The 13,900-nt window shown below is 37.7% G+C and overlaps 2 protein-coding genes across 2 annotated transcripts in view; one reads left to right on the top strand and one right to left on the bottom strand.

Annotated features, from left to right (window-relative positions):
• The window catches only part of NDUFAF2 (NADH:ubiquinone oxidoreductase complex assembly factor 2), a 180,137-nt gene extending 175,354 nt beyond the window's left edge, over positions 1–4,783 (bottom strand). Inside the window, exon 1 of the mRNA XM_036849307.1 lies at positions 4,584–4,783. Coding sequence (XP_036705202.1) covers positions 4,584–4,710 — 127 coding nt within the window. The 5' untranslated portion in view covers positions 4,711–4,783. The remainder of the gene's footprint in view (positions 1–4,583) is intronic.
• Positions 4,784–4,917: 134 nt separating this feature from the next.
• Positions 4,918–13,900, top strand: part of ERCC8 (ERCC excision repair 8, CSA ubiquitin ligase complex subunit) — a 66,246-nt gene continuing 57,263 nt past the window's right edge. The window contains exon 1 of the mRNA XM_036847927.1: positions 4,918–5,047. Coding sequence (XP_036703822.1) covers positions 4,971–5,047 — 77 coding nt within the window. The 5' untranslated portion in view covers positions 4,918–4,970. The remainder of the gene's footprint in view (positions 5,048–13,900) is intronic.

Here is a 13,900-nt window from a genome sequence, read left to right as displayed (position 1 = left end):
ATTTTTCTCTGTTGTAAAGCTTTCAATGGCTACCTACCACCTACAGAATGAAGCATAAATTTCAAACCTATGCAAGGCCTTTTATAATCTGACCTTGTCTATCCCCTCACTAGAACAGCTTCTATTGTTCTTTTACACTGAAGTCTACCCACATGGGACTACCTTCTAATCTCTGTGGTATTTCCTATCCCTTCCAGGTGCCAACCAGATATACTTTTCTACCACTCTTTGTGAAATCGTATTTATCCTTCAAGGTGCTGATCAAATGTTTCCAGCTACTTATCTCCCTAAATTCTCCCAGCTACAATCAAACATAAGGCACTCTCTTCTTTTTCTAGCACAGCCCTAACAGTCTGAAAGTTGCTTCTTATAAAAAGGTTAAACATTTACCCTCTGATCTAAGTTCTGAGTTAAAAGGCTATACAGATGAGCCTAATCCTTTCCTTTTTTCTTTTTTTAAATTTGGCTGTGTCGGGTCTTAGTTGCGGCATGCTGGATCTTTCATTGTGGTGTGCAGGCTTCTCTCTAGTTGCAGTGTGTGGGCTCTGTAGTTGTGGCACTTGGGTTCTCTAGTTGTGGCGCACGGGCTCTGTAGTTGCAGTGCACGGGCTTAGTTGTCCTGTGGCATGTGGAATCTTAGTTCGCCAACCAGGGATTGAACCTGCATCCCCTTAATTGGAAAGCAGATTCTTAACCTCTGGACCACCAGGTAAGTCCCAAGCCTAATCCTTTTCTATACCACGATTTTTCATATACTTGAAGTTCCTCATAAATCTTCTCTTCAAAGGGTAAACCTCCTCAAGACTCACAGCTAATAATACTCACGTATATAATTTCTAGAAAATTTTATCTTCATAACTATCCCTGTCTGGACACTAGGTTTTCAAGCATCTCTCCTAAACTGTGGTGTCCAGAACCAAACACAATACTCCAAGCAGGTGTTTTCGCATACTATGCATAATATTCACCCCACTCCCAAAATCTGGACATTCACAATGTCAATTAGCAAATAACAACTCAAAATAGTTCTTCAGTTAACAAATTTGTTAGTTTTTAGGGGTGCAGATGTTTAATAAATGTGCAAAAGAAGGAGATGAAAATAATAAAACAAGGTTCAAAGAGTTTCCAGCCAGAATCAAGTATACAAATACAAGAATTTATCTTAGAAAGGAAGAGAATTACCTTTTGAAGCATGAGATAAATGGAATCGTATGGATAAAAACTCAGGGAGGGCTTCCCTGGTGGCGCAGTGGTTGAGAATCTGCCTGCCAATGCAGGGGACACGGGTTCAAGCCTTGGTCTGGGAGGATCCCACATGCCACGGAGCAACTGGGCCCGTGAGCCACAATTACTGAGCCTGCGCGTCTGGAGCCTGTGCTCTGCAACAAGAGAGGCCGCGATGGTGAGAGGCCCGCGCACCGCGATGAGGAGTGGTCCCCGCTTGCCACAACTAGAGAAAGCCCTCGCACAGAAACGAAGACCCAACACAGTCATAAATAAATAAATAAATAAATAAAAGAACGTGAATTTCTTAAAAAAAAAAAAAAAAACTCAGGGAAATTACAAATAAGAAGGGTGCAATAACTAAGGAATTTTCTAGATCAAGTTTGAGGAATCTTCTACTAAACAATCTACTATAGAGCAAGCAAGCTTTCAATAAAAAGATGTTCATCAACACTTTGCTATTAAAAATGCCGAGTACATGCTATACTCATAATCTTTTTATCCTGAAATACCAATATGCTTTTTTTAAAAAAGTTAAAATTTCCACAGTTCTAAACTTAAATTCAGCTGACTAGACAATACTCAAGACTTATTTTGAATTACATAACAACAGATTTTCTCTTACTAAATAAAACCCTATGTGGAAAATATAGTAGTTCTTTGATGACTGGCACCACAGTAATCAACTGAATTAAAAGAAAAATTAATTTCCTCTAAGGGGTTCTTAAGCACTCTTCATTGATGGTGTTCAATTGTGCAATTCAAAGAAAACTCAAGGAGACCTCTAAAGAACCACCTTTCATATCAAGGAAATAGAAAAGTTAGATGGCTTATGTTTTGAAAACTTGCTTGAAAACAAACTAAAAATATTTTCCCTTGCTTTATAGTAGAAGGCTTAGGAAATGTGTAATGGTACTTACAGACTGTATAACACATCTGTACCACAGTCCTCAATTATCTAAGAACTGAGACACACAGAGACATTAGACAGCAGCATACAGTAATTCTACTACATCATTGATAAAAGCCTGATTTTCTCACAATCAAGAGTACATGGATTCAAAATATCAAGCTAATTGAAGCATAAACTGGCATAAGCACTTTGGAAAACAATTTGGTATTATAATAATAAAATTATAAGATAAACATAACCTGTGACTCACAAATTATACCATTTTAGAATACACATGATTTTGTTAATTTAAGTCTTTCTTTAACGATACTGTATTTTCAATGAAATGAATACAAATTTTTTTTTTAATGGTCAAAAGATTTGAACAAATACTTCACCAAAGATCCATGGATGGCAAATAAGCACATGAAAAGAGTCTCAACATCCTCAGTCATTAGGAAAATGAAAATTAAAACCATGAGATAACACTATCTACCTATTAGAATGGCTAAAATAAAAATAAAAACAAAAAAAACTGACAAAACCAAGTGCTGGTGAGAATGTGAAACTAGAACTTTCATGTGTTGCTGGCAGGAATGCAAAATGGTACAACCAGTTTGGAAAACAGTTTGGTAGTTTCTTATGAAGTTAGTTATATATACATTTACCACACAACTCAGCAATTCCACTCCTAGCTGTTCACCCTAGAGAAATTATGTTCACACAAAATTCTATATGGGAATGTTTATAGAGGCTTTTCGCACAATCACCAAAAACAGTAGAAACAACCTAAATGTCCTTCAGCTGGTGAACGGATAAATAAACTGTGGTAAACCCATATAATGGAAGGGAGTACTACTTAGTAACAAAAGTGAACTACTGATACATGGATAAATCTCAGCTGCATTATGCCATGTGAAATAAGCTAGACTCAAAAGACTGCATCTTGTATTCAGTATAGCTCCATTTATTATACATGATGTTCTGGAAAAGGCAAAACTGTAGGAACGTAAAACAGATCAGTGGTTGTCAAGGGCAGGGTGAGGGAATGAAATACTAAGGGGTAGGAGGGACTTTTGGGGATGATGGAACTGTTCTATATCTTGATTGTGGTGATACATGAGTGTATGCATTTGTCAAAAATCATAAAACCATACACCAAAAAGGATGAACGTTACTGTATGTAAATTATACTTCAATTTAAAAAGGTCAATCTGATGTTTTTTGTATTTTTTTAATGTTACCTGACAACTTATGGAAAAGAAACATTTTTCCCTCTGCTTCCTCTGTCAAGAAACACTTCACCACCATTCTAGGTTCTTTGTGGACTTTTTTTTTAAGACTTATTTCCTGCCCTGATAGAGTTTAAATGCTCATTAGGGAAACAAGTCTAAGATATTAAAATAAGTTACAGAAAAGGGCTAGGCAAAACAATTTTGAGTAATAAATCAAGGAATACACTTTACATATCCTCTACGAAGAGGAAGAAATGCCCTCAAGAGTTATATGAAATGAATGGAACACAACTTTGAAAGGTCTTAGTGTTTCTCAATATTATTGCTATTATTATCATCTCTAACTTTCATGTGAGGATACTGAGACCTGGGGAGGACAAATACTTTGTCTGTGATCCCTCTTAGATCTCAAAGTTGAGATTCTAACCCATGCCTTTCTGACCCCAAAGCCTGAGATCTTTTGCATCGCGGCGCTGGAACAACACAAAAGAGTTTACGACGACTGCCACGTGGTGTGATCTCAAAGACCGGCAACGGCCCCTACCTCCCCAAACATCAAGACTTCGCAAGATTCCTACACAGAAACACGGTTAGTGACCTGTATCTTCAAGTCAGCGCAACAGGGTCTTGGGAGTGCAAACTCATGGGAAAGGTAACGTGGAGCCTTGCGGGGATCTCTTTTCCACACAGTCAGCGTGCATGGCCCTACTTCTGACAGTTTTGGCCTTGAGGAAGGTGACGCCTGGGGCCAACGCCGGAGCCACTGAAAAAGGTCAACACCACGAAAGAGGAGGGCAGAGGGGCTCAAAATACACCTCTTCAATTACCCCGCGCCAGCCTGGTCGCAAGGGGGTCACGGGAGGAGGAAAGGCACTTTCCTACCCCTCCCGGGACCCTTTGGTAAAAGACGTCCGCGGACTTGTCCCCGTCTACGTCGCCCGACCTCAAGGACCCACACTGGGGGGGTTGGAGGGGGGCGGTCCTCCGCCGGCGAGGCTCTTGGCGCTGGGAGATACAGCGCTAGCGCGGCCGCGGCCGGGCTCAGGACAGGGGCGCTGCGGCGCAGGGACGGTGGGCACCCGCAGGGCCGTTCAGCGAGAGCCCGTCTGAAAGCCAGCGGCCAGAGTAGAGAGGGCTGTGGGCAGAACGAACTCGGGTTGTCTACTCTGGTGATTACAAGTGCAGCACATCGTTTTTCGACCCCCCAACCGCTGCCCTAGCTCTCATCTCACCTCTCCAGTTCTTGTACTCTGGGATATAGTAGTATTTGTTCCCGAACCGGTCTGTGCCCACTTGCTCCTTCACTTCCTTTGACAGCGCTCTCCACAAGACACGGAACAAATTCTGAGACCAACCCATGCCTTCCTCCCGGCTCCAGCGCAGGTCGCCGCGTGACCTGCTGGGGATCCCTGAGACCAAAGCGAGAACGCCCCGGCAGCTGACCCCGCCCACCGGCTCAGAGGAGTCCCACCCACCTCCTTCCGTACACCCTCAAGTAACGACTCTCTCCATTGGCCGGGTGGCATCATGCTTGACCAATGGGAGACTCCGCTCTACACCCCAGCTTCAGTGTTCTGTCATGGCGCCGTCCAGTTCACAAGCAGGTGTGAAGGGACGGGATGCTAGGGTTTTTGTCGGCACGACAAGCGGGTTTGGACGACCCTCTTCGCCTTCGGAGAGCGGAGTCCACACGGAGGTAAAGAAAGCCTTATTCTTTTCTCTAATATTCCGGTTAAAATCTGGGCCAATGGCTTGTTAGCTTTGCCTCACACTTGGCCGCCTCATTACCACTTTCCTCCCACCACAACTGGGCTTTACTCTCTCTTCTGTTCTGTGGCTCGAGAAAATAGGATAGCTTTTATATACCTGTAGGCAGGTGGGTGCGCACGCGGGCTCGAGTGAGGGCGCTGTAAATCTAAATGAGGATATTTTCATTTTACTTTATTTCTTCTCCCCGACTACCAAGGAATAACTATCTTCCAAGAATTCGTTCTTTCATTTAGTCGACGTATTTAGTGAGCTGTTACTATGTGCCAAGCAATATGTTAAAGGCGGAGCATAGGCCAGGAATTGAACAAAGTTTAGCATGACTAGAGCAGAGAATTGTGGAGAGAGGGCCATTGACAAGAGATGAAGCTGAAGAAGTAGGGGAGGCTAGATGGGGAAGAGCCTTGTATGCCTGGTTAACAGGTAAAAAGATGAGAATAAGGTGAGAACTGTTGCATTTTGTCATTTGCTTAGAGAATGGATTGAAATTGAGAGCAAGATTGGGAGCCAAGTTAGGTAACTGTTGCAAGGAGAGAGTTGATGGAAGCCCGAGCCAGAGACGTGGCTGTTGGGACCAAGAGGGTGAAGATACTTGAAAAAAATCTAAGAAATAGAATCAACCAGCCATGGAGATTAATTGGATATAATGAATGATGAAAAAGGAAGCGTCTGCAATGATTCCCAGCTATGTGCCTTGTATGTCAGGGTGAATGATGGTAACATCTCTCCCCAAAGAGGGAGCAAGTTTTACTTTAATTTTGCTCATATTGACTTTTCCCATATTGCTTTCAAGGAACTTGTGAAGATTTCACTTGGAGGGTGCAGGACACAGTTGCATATAGTATATGTTTGATGCTCAGGAGAAATTTAGATATGTTTAATGCAAGATGACACGTGAAGTGAGGAGGACATAAGATCACCCAGGCACTATTTGTGGAGTAAGAAGAGAGAAGCAGTTCAGTGATTACAAACCTGAAAAATACCAACACTTAAAGTTAGGCAGAAGATGAGACTGCAGACGAACTGAAAAGGAGTAACCAGAGGGATTGAAGGAAAACCAGGGTGGTGAGGTATCATGGATGCTGAGGGAAGACTGTTTAAATAGGGAGCCATCAAATGTGTCAGTTGCTGCCCCCGAATCCCTCCTTTGCTCTCAATGGTTCTCCATCCCATTATTCTGCTCTATTTTCTTCATTCAATTTATTGCCACTGAAATTGTATTATATACTTATTTTTTTACTGGTATATTGTCTTCTAAAACCCTGTATTCCCATTGCCTAGAAGAGGGTTTGGCACAATTTGTATGATGTTTTGTGTTCTGAGATGTATTATCCTTACATTTTAGTATTATGCTTTTAGAATGGGGAAATATGTTTCTAGATAGTACATACAGTTTTAACTAAGTATTAATTTTTTTACTATGTTTTGGTTAGTTTTAAGCATGATTGGGGTTGCATCTCCTACTGTCCTCCAACCCCCGTTAGTGCACAGTTGACAGTAATTCCTTTTCAGCTAGGTCATCCACTCTAATAAAAGCATACAGGCATATCCAGAGTTTTTTATTCCAGTAACTGCAAGAACTCAAGCAAAATTTGTATGTATCAAAATTTGTCAGACTGCTTAAATTTGTCAGTCTGCTTTGACTATGTGGCTTGTTTCCACCAAGTAGATCTGCAGTTCTTCCCTAATGATCAGCAAAGTTTGGAAAATGAGTGACGTTGTCCATTATCTTTAATTTCAGTGACAGTAGCGGTACTTTTTTGAAAAGAAACAGCATTATTCTTTTTTCCCTCATATGATCAGAGGTCTTATCATATCAGTAATAATGTAAATCGTGTGCACCACTGAGGGTCTGAAAAATTTGGTTTCTTGTTGTCTTTTAATTCCAAAAAGTCCTTGGTCTGCGGAAGCAACTAAGTATAGCTCTTTAGCACAGTCAGAATTCTGTGACCTAAACCTCTTACTTCATTAGAAGAAATAAAAATTCAAAACAGTGAAGGTTTCCTAACCAAATTGCCAGATTAATCCATCTGTAAATAGATTTCATTTCCTCTGTAAAACACTGATTCCCCAAGCATACTTAACACTTCTGGTTACAAACCTGTACTCTAGTGATCCCATGCACATCTCTCCCACCAGTTGCTTTGTGTGCTTATCAAAAGTCATTATTTGTCCCTAACCCTATTAATGCTAGTTTTATTTATTATTCTGATGATGTCACTTTAGTGTGAGCTGATGAAGTATGAATACAAAAATTGCTATTCTTACAAAACTAAATGGACCACTTTTGAAATACTCAGTGCAAACAAATGGCTTAAAACAAAATGAGACATGATTGAGACAATTATTATAAAAGATTTGGGGAAAGTGTAAAAAGATGAAACAGTCTTTCTCAACTTTGCCAGAATATTTAAAATAACATAGGGTATTTGGAAAAAATACTCATGCTAAAGTTCCAACCCCATAGATTCTAGTCTAATTGGTCAAGGACACTGGAATTTTTTAAAGTGCCCTAGCTGATTGTAATGTATAGCTAGAATTGAGAACCATTGCTTGAGAAAGATTCCACATTCAATTGCTTTGCATATGTCTTAGATTCCATATTCAGTTGCTTTGCATATGTCTTAAATTTTCACCCAACTAAAATACATAAATTAATAAATAAAAAGCAAGTTTTAACAATCCCTGAAAATCATAGACTATATATAATATGGGTATGGTTTATGGAAGAAAGATGATATGGCCCTCTGTTCAGCACATTTCATTCTTCAAAAAATTAGCTAATATTCAGACAGTCTTTGCTTTGCATTGTAGTGCACATCCATAAAACTGATTGTGTAAGCTAAAACCTATGCAAAGTGATCTTAATAATTAATGAGGAAAATTCAAATTGTTCTGTGACCTTTAAAATTTTTTTTGGAAACACTAGAAGTCACTGTCAGTTATCTGTGTAATGTAAAATATTAGAAATGATGAGAACCAAAGTATATTTCTTTGTTTAAAAAAAAAAACTTGTCAAGGGTAGTTTGAGCAGTGGTTGTCTTCTCATTGTACACTTACAAGTTGAGCATCTTTTCTTTACCTTGGCTAATTATCACACGCCTTTCTAAATTTGTGTCAGATTCCAACATTTTATCCTTTACATTCTCAATGGCTTGAAATATCTCTGAGAGTTCTCTTATTTATTTATTTATTTATTTATTTATTTATTTATTGCCATGTGGTGCGGCCTGCGGGATCTTAGTTCCCCAACCAGGGATCGAACCTGTGCCCCCTGCATTGGGAGTGCAGAGTCTTGACCACTGGACCACCAGGGAAGTCCTTGAGAGTTCTTTTAATGTGAAGATTTCTGCCAGCATCACTTCTTCAGGGACATATTCAGCCTTTTCATCACAAACACTTTACCTCATTTATGTGGATAAGTTCACCTTCATTGATCTCTTCAGTCTGCATATCTAGAGTTTCTAAAATGGCAGCAATGTCAACATTCCCACAGTGAGATATTTCTTTTGTAATTCCATTTGCATTCAATTTGAGTTTCACTTCCAGTATCATCACTTTGTATTGCTTTCATGCACTTTAATTATGTTTGCCAGTTCCCCCATTCAGTTATCCATTTTTGTGGAATTCCTTGTGGGTTTATCTCAGGGGCACAGAGGTAACAAAACTAAATGCTGTGTGTGAACTGAATAACAAGTGCACAGTGATCATCTGCAGACTTTGAAAGAAGTCATGCAAAGTGCTCACTAATTTTAATGTACATGTTATTTTCATAGTATCTTGTGGACTGAAAAGCAAGTATTGAACACTGCGCTTTATGCTATTACTCACAGTTAATTTACCATGGTAACTGAGATTTCAACCATGTTGTCGTGGTCTGGTATTAACTAAATCATGGTAACTGAAATTTGTGTGTATCAGACAATGCAAAATAAGGACTACTTGTATATTTAAGTTAAAGTGTTTAAGGTAGGTTTTTTTTTAAGATTCCCCTCTTTAATGATATTTTAGCTTAACTAAACAAACATACAGTCCTATTTTATTCAAAGAAGATGTCTCCTGTCATTTGCCCCAGTTTCTTCCTTGTCGTTGACTACAGGCAAAGACATGAACACTAAAATGCAATGTTTATAATTCATACCCTCCTTTTTTATTTTATAACTCTACTGAGGTACAATGATATACACTAAACTGCACATTAGAGTATACAATTTGATGAGTTTTGACATATATATACACTTTTGATACCATCACCATAATCAAGATAACGATCATCCATAAGCCCCAAAATTTCATCAAGACTCTGTAATCCCTTTCTCCCTTCTTTCCCTGTTTCACATTCTTTCTACTCCAGGAAACTACCGATCTGCTTTCTGTCACTATTGATTAGTTTGTATATTTCAGAATTTTATATAAATGAAATTATTTTTTCATAGCGTTCTTTCACTCAGAATAATTATTTTGAAATTTATCCATCCTGTTGCATGTATCCATTCTTTTTTATTGCTGAGGAGTTTTCCATTTTGTGGATATACCATGACTTGTTATCCATTCATTTCTTGATGGGCATTTGAGTTGTTTTGGGACTAGTACATATAAAGTTGCTCTAAAGATTCATGCACGAGTCTTTGTATGGGCATATGCTTTTATTTCTCTTGGGTGAATACCTGGCAGTGGAATGACTAGGTATATGTTTCACTTTTTAAGAAACTAACAGTTTTCTAAAAGCTTACATTCCTACCAGCAATGAATGAAAGTACTGATTGCTTCACATTTTTATTTACCCTTTCCTGCTTTCTTTTGCATTATTTGAACATTATTTAATATTCTGTTTTAATTTATCTATTGTGTTTTTGACTATATCTCTTTGTATAGTATTTTTTAGTTATTGCTCTAGGAAATATAAAACACCTACTTAACTTTTCATTTTCTACTTAGAATCAATATTTTACTCCTTCTATTTGGTATATTGAAACTTTATCACCCTTTACCTTCCACCATATGTGTTGTTGCCTTATATATTAGATTTACATACATTGTAAACTCCATTGGACAGTGTTACAATTTTTGTCTTCAACCATCAAACATATTTTAAAGGAAAGAATAGCCTATTTACCTAGATATGTGTCATTTCTGGTGTTCTCTTTTCATTTCTGATATCCCAACTTTCCTTCCTATATCACTTCACTTCTGTCTGAAGAACTTTGTTTAGAAATTCTTTTAGAACAAGTCTGGATGGCTCTGTGGTTTCTGAAAAGGAATCTGCAGTTAGTTCAATCACTTGTTTCTCTATAGGTAATTTGTCATTCTCTCCGGTTGCTTTGAAATTTTCTTTGTTTTTAATTTTCAGCAGTTTGATTATAATGTGTCTCAGCATGGATTTCTTTGGGTTTATCATAGAGTCTATTCTGCTTCTTGCTTGCAGATTTATATCTTTACACAAACTTAGGATGTTTTCAGCCATTATTTCTGTCCAATATTTTTTACATACCACTTTCTTCTTTCTTTCTGGGACTCTGTTGACGTTTGGCCTTTTATAATTGTTACTTAGGTCCCTGAGGCTGTGTTCTTTTCTTTTCTTTTCTTTCTTCTTTTTTTTTTTTTTTAGTCTTTTTTCCCTATGTTGTTAAATTGTGTAATTTCAATTGATCTGTATTTAGGTTCACTGACTTTTTCCTCTGTCGTCTCTAGTCTGCAATTTAGTCTATAAAAAAATAGTTTTGGAATGAAAATTAGATTTTTGATGAAAAATAATTTAACATTTTTCAGTTCTAAAATTTCCATTTGGTTCTTAATTGTATCTTCTGTTTCTTTGCTGAGACTTTCCTTTTTTAACATTTGTTTCAATTATGTTCACAATTGCTTGCTCAAGCATATTTTAATGGCTGCCTTGAAGTCTTTGTCAGATAATTCCAGCATCTGTGTCACCTCAGCTTTGGTGTCTGTTGACTGTCTTTTTCCATACAAGTTGAAATGTCCATGGTTTTCCATATGCAGAGTGATTTGGATTGTATCCTGGACATTTTAAAAGGTCATGAAACTCTGGGTCTTTTTTCAGTCCTATGAAGAATGTTGATATTTTTGTTTTAAGAGGCAATTGGCGAAGTTAGGTTCAGGCTGCAAGTTTTTACCTTGTTATGTTTGCCATGGTTCTAACGTCAATTCAGTTTTCAAAGCCATTTCAAATCTGCCCCCAATGTGTGCCGCTCAGTAGTCTGTTACCTGAGTGGTACTCTTGTTAGTTTAGTTTTCAGAATCTTTTGTATGCTACTTAAGGTCAGCTCCATGCATGCTCTGCTCAGTGATGAGTCCTGGAGTTCATAAATAACTTTATGAGGTTGCCTTCCTGAGCTTCTTTCTCTCAGTGATCTTTCTGGTACCTCTCATCACTGGGACTCTCCCTTTTGGTCCTCCTGCCGGAAACATTGGGTTCTAGTTACCCTGTTCTACCATACACTAATGTGTTTGGGCCCAGTTCTGGGCCTGTAAGTGAGAAGACAGAGGAAGAAAACAGTGGTGATTGGACCCACTCTCTTGGGATCAGAGCTCTGATGAACAGAGAAAACAGATTCCTTCCCCCAGAGTGTTGGCTCCCTCAGGTCACTATTTCCAGCCATTGCCAGTGTTGCTATCAGATTGCCTAGGGGCTGGGCCACAAGAGAATGGAGAAAAGGGAGAAAAAATATAGATGGGTGATTTCTACATGTCCTTGAGTATTGGAGTTCCCTTTTTTGCTCCTGGAACTTTCTCTGTCTGTGCCACAGTGCTCACTTCCAGGTTTCCAGCCAGGAAGTAGCAGAGAAGAAAATAATAAACTGGCCATTGTTTTGGTGGTATGTTGGATATGGTGTTTCCCCCAGTCCAGTTGCTGCTATTTACTTTTTGGAGTCCTCAAATAGGTATTCCATGCATTTTGTTCACATTTTACAGTTGTATTTCTAGGGAGATGGGTAAAGTGTGCTAGTTATTTTACCTCAAACTGGAGTGGCTACTTTTGAGTATTGACTAATGAAGTGGATGATCAAATGAAAGAAATATGTCAAATCACAAAGCAAGTATAAAAAGTATGAGAGAAAGGATAAGAGATTTGGAGAGTAGATCCAGAAGACCTCAGAGGCAATAATAATTCCAGAGGGAGAACAAAACAAACAAGCAGAGACTAGATTCACAGACTAAAAAGGTTCACTGAAGTACAATAGGATTGATGAAAAAGACATAAAATTACAAATACCCTAGTAAATATATCTAGGAATGGAGAAAAAAAATATTAAAAGCTTCCAATGGTAAACAATTTATTCATAAAAGAAAACCAGGTTGACATTAGACATCTTAGCAGTTCTAGAGCCTAGAATGATATCTACTAATAAGAAAAAAGGACTGCAAGTCAGGAATCCAAATTTAGTCAATCTGTCCAATATTGTGCATATGCTAAAATTCCTAGAAATATTTCACCCCTTTCCCCTTCAAGAAAAAATACCCAAGGAACAACATTAATTGATGAATAAATGTATTTGAACAAGGCCCCAGGGTACGTAAATGATGAAGAGGAGAGGAAACAGAGGAGAGCAATGAACCTTGTAGTATGTGCATGGTTAAATCTAAATACATAATAATAAACAAGCTGGAAATATATAACATGGCTGATAAAGATCTTTTTAGACATGCTTCAAAATTAGCAAAGGGGAATGAACAGCAACTTCATTGAACTAGCAAAATGAAAAGTTAAAGATAGAACTATGACATTAAGTAAACAATAAATAATATCAAGTGTATCAGATGTCATACCAAAGGTGAACAGGCTGATTCCTCCCATTAAGAAGCACAGATTATCAGATTAATTTTTAAATAAAATATAGCTAAAAGCTGTTGCTCAGAAATACCTCAAGTTAAAATATTTTTAAATAGTTTACAAAATTCTTAAATATTAAAAGTTAAAGTAGAGGATAAAAAGATATTAGACAATTGTCAACAAAATGCAGAAGTCACTGTTAATATTAGTTAAGGTGAGATTTTTGGTTAAAAACACCAAACATTGTAATAGACGATATTATTTGAAGCACAATTAATGAAGAATTGGTGTAATAAAACATGTATTCAAACAGTTAAATATATAAAGCAAAATGTAAGGAAAATTTGACACTAGTTTCTTTTCCAGAATGGTCCTGATATAGTAGAGAGAGAATACATACATATGGGGGAAATGGATAAACAACACACCAAATTTAATAGACATATATAACTTTACATCTCTTAGAGAATGTGCATGTTTTTTATATGTCAGTGGTACATTTACCAAAATTTTTATGTACTTGGCTACCAAGAAAACTTTACCAAATTCAAAAAGGTAGCCATCTTTACAGGTCATATTCTTTAATCATAAGCTAAAGAAATTGGAAGTAAATTAATTAATGAGAACATCACCATCACCTCTAATTCAATGTTTAAAGAATTAGGAATTACATTCCAGATAACTCTTGAGTCCAAGATGGAATGAAAATTGAAGTTATAAATTATCTAGAGAGAAAGGAAAACTATTTCTACCGCTTAGGGGAAACAGGGAAACTTGTATTCAAAAAAAATGTCATAGACTAAAAAAATAAAAATGAAAGTATTTCATCATTGAAGAAGATGAAAGGATATAATAAATTTTTTAAGCCATCTTAAGACGTTAAAACAAAAAGTTAAAAGGACTCGCTCTTTTCCTTACCCTCCTTACCCTAATTTCCTCTGCCTTCAGCCATATCTCTTCTCTTTCACTCCTTTCCCCTTCACCCTCTCTCCT

Source organism: Balaenoptera musculus, chromosome 3, assembly GCF_009873245.2.
Source record: "Balaenoptera musculus isolate JJ_BM4_2016_0621 chromosome 3, mBalMus1.pri.v3, whole genome shotgun sequence".
Classification (NCBI taxonomy): Eukaryota; Metazoa; Chordata; class Mammalia; order Artiodactyla; family Balaenopteridae; genus Balaenoptera; species Balaenoptera musculus.
This window is presented reverse-complemented; position numbering and strand designations above follow the sequence as displayed.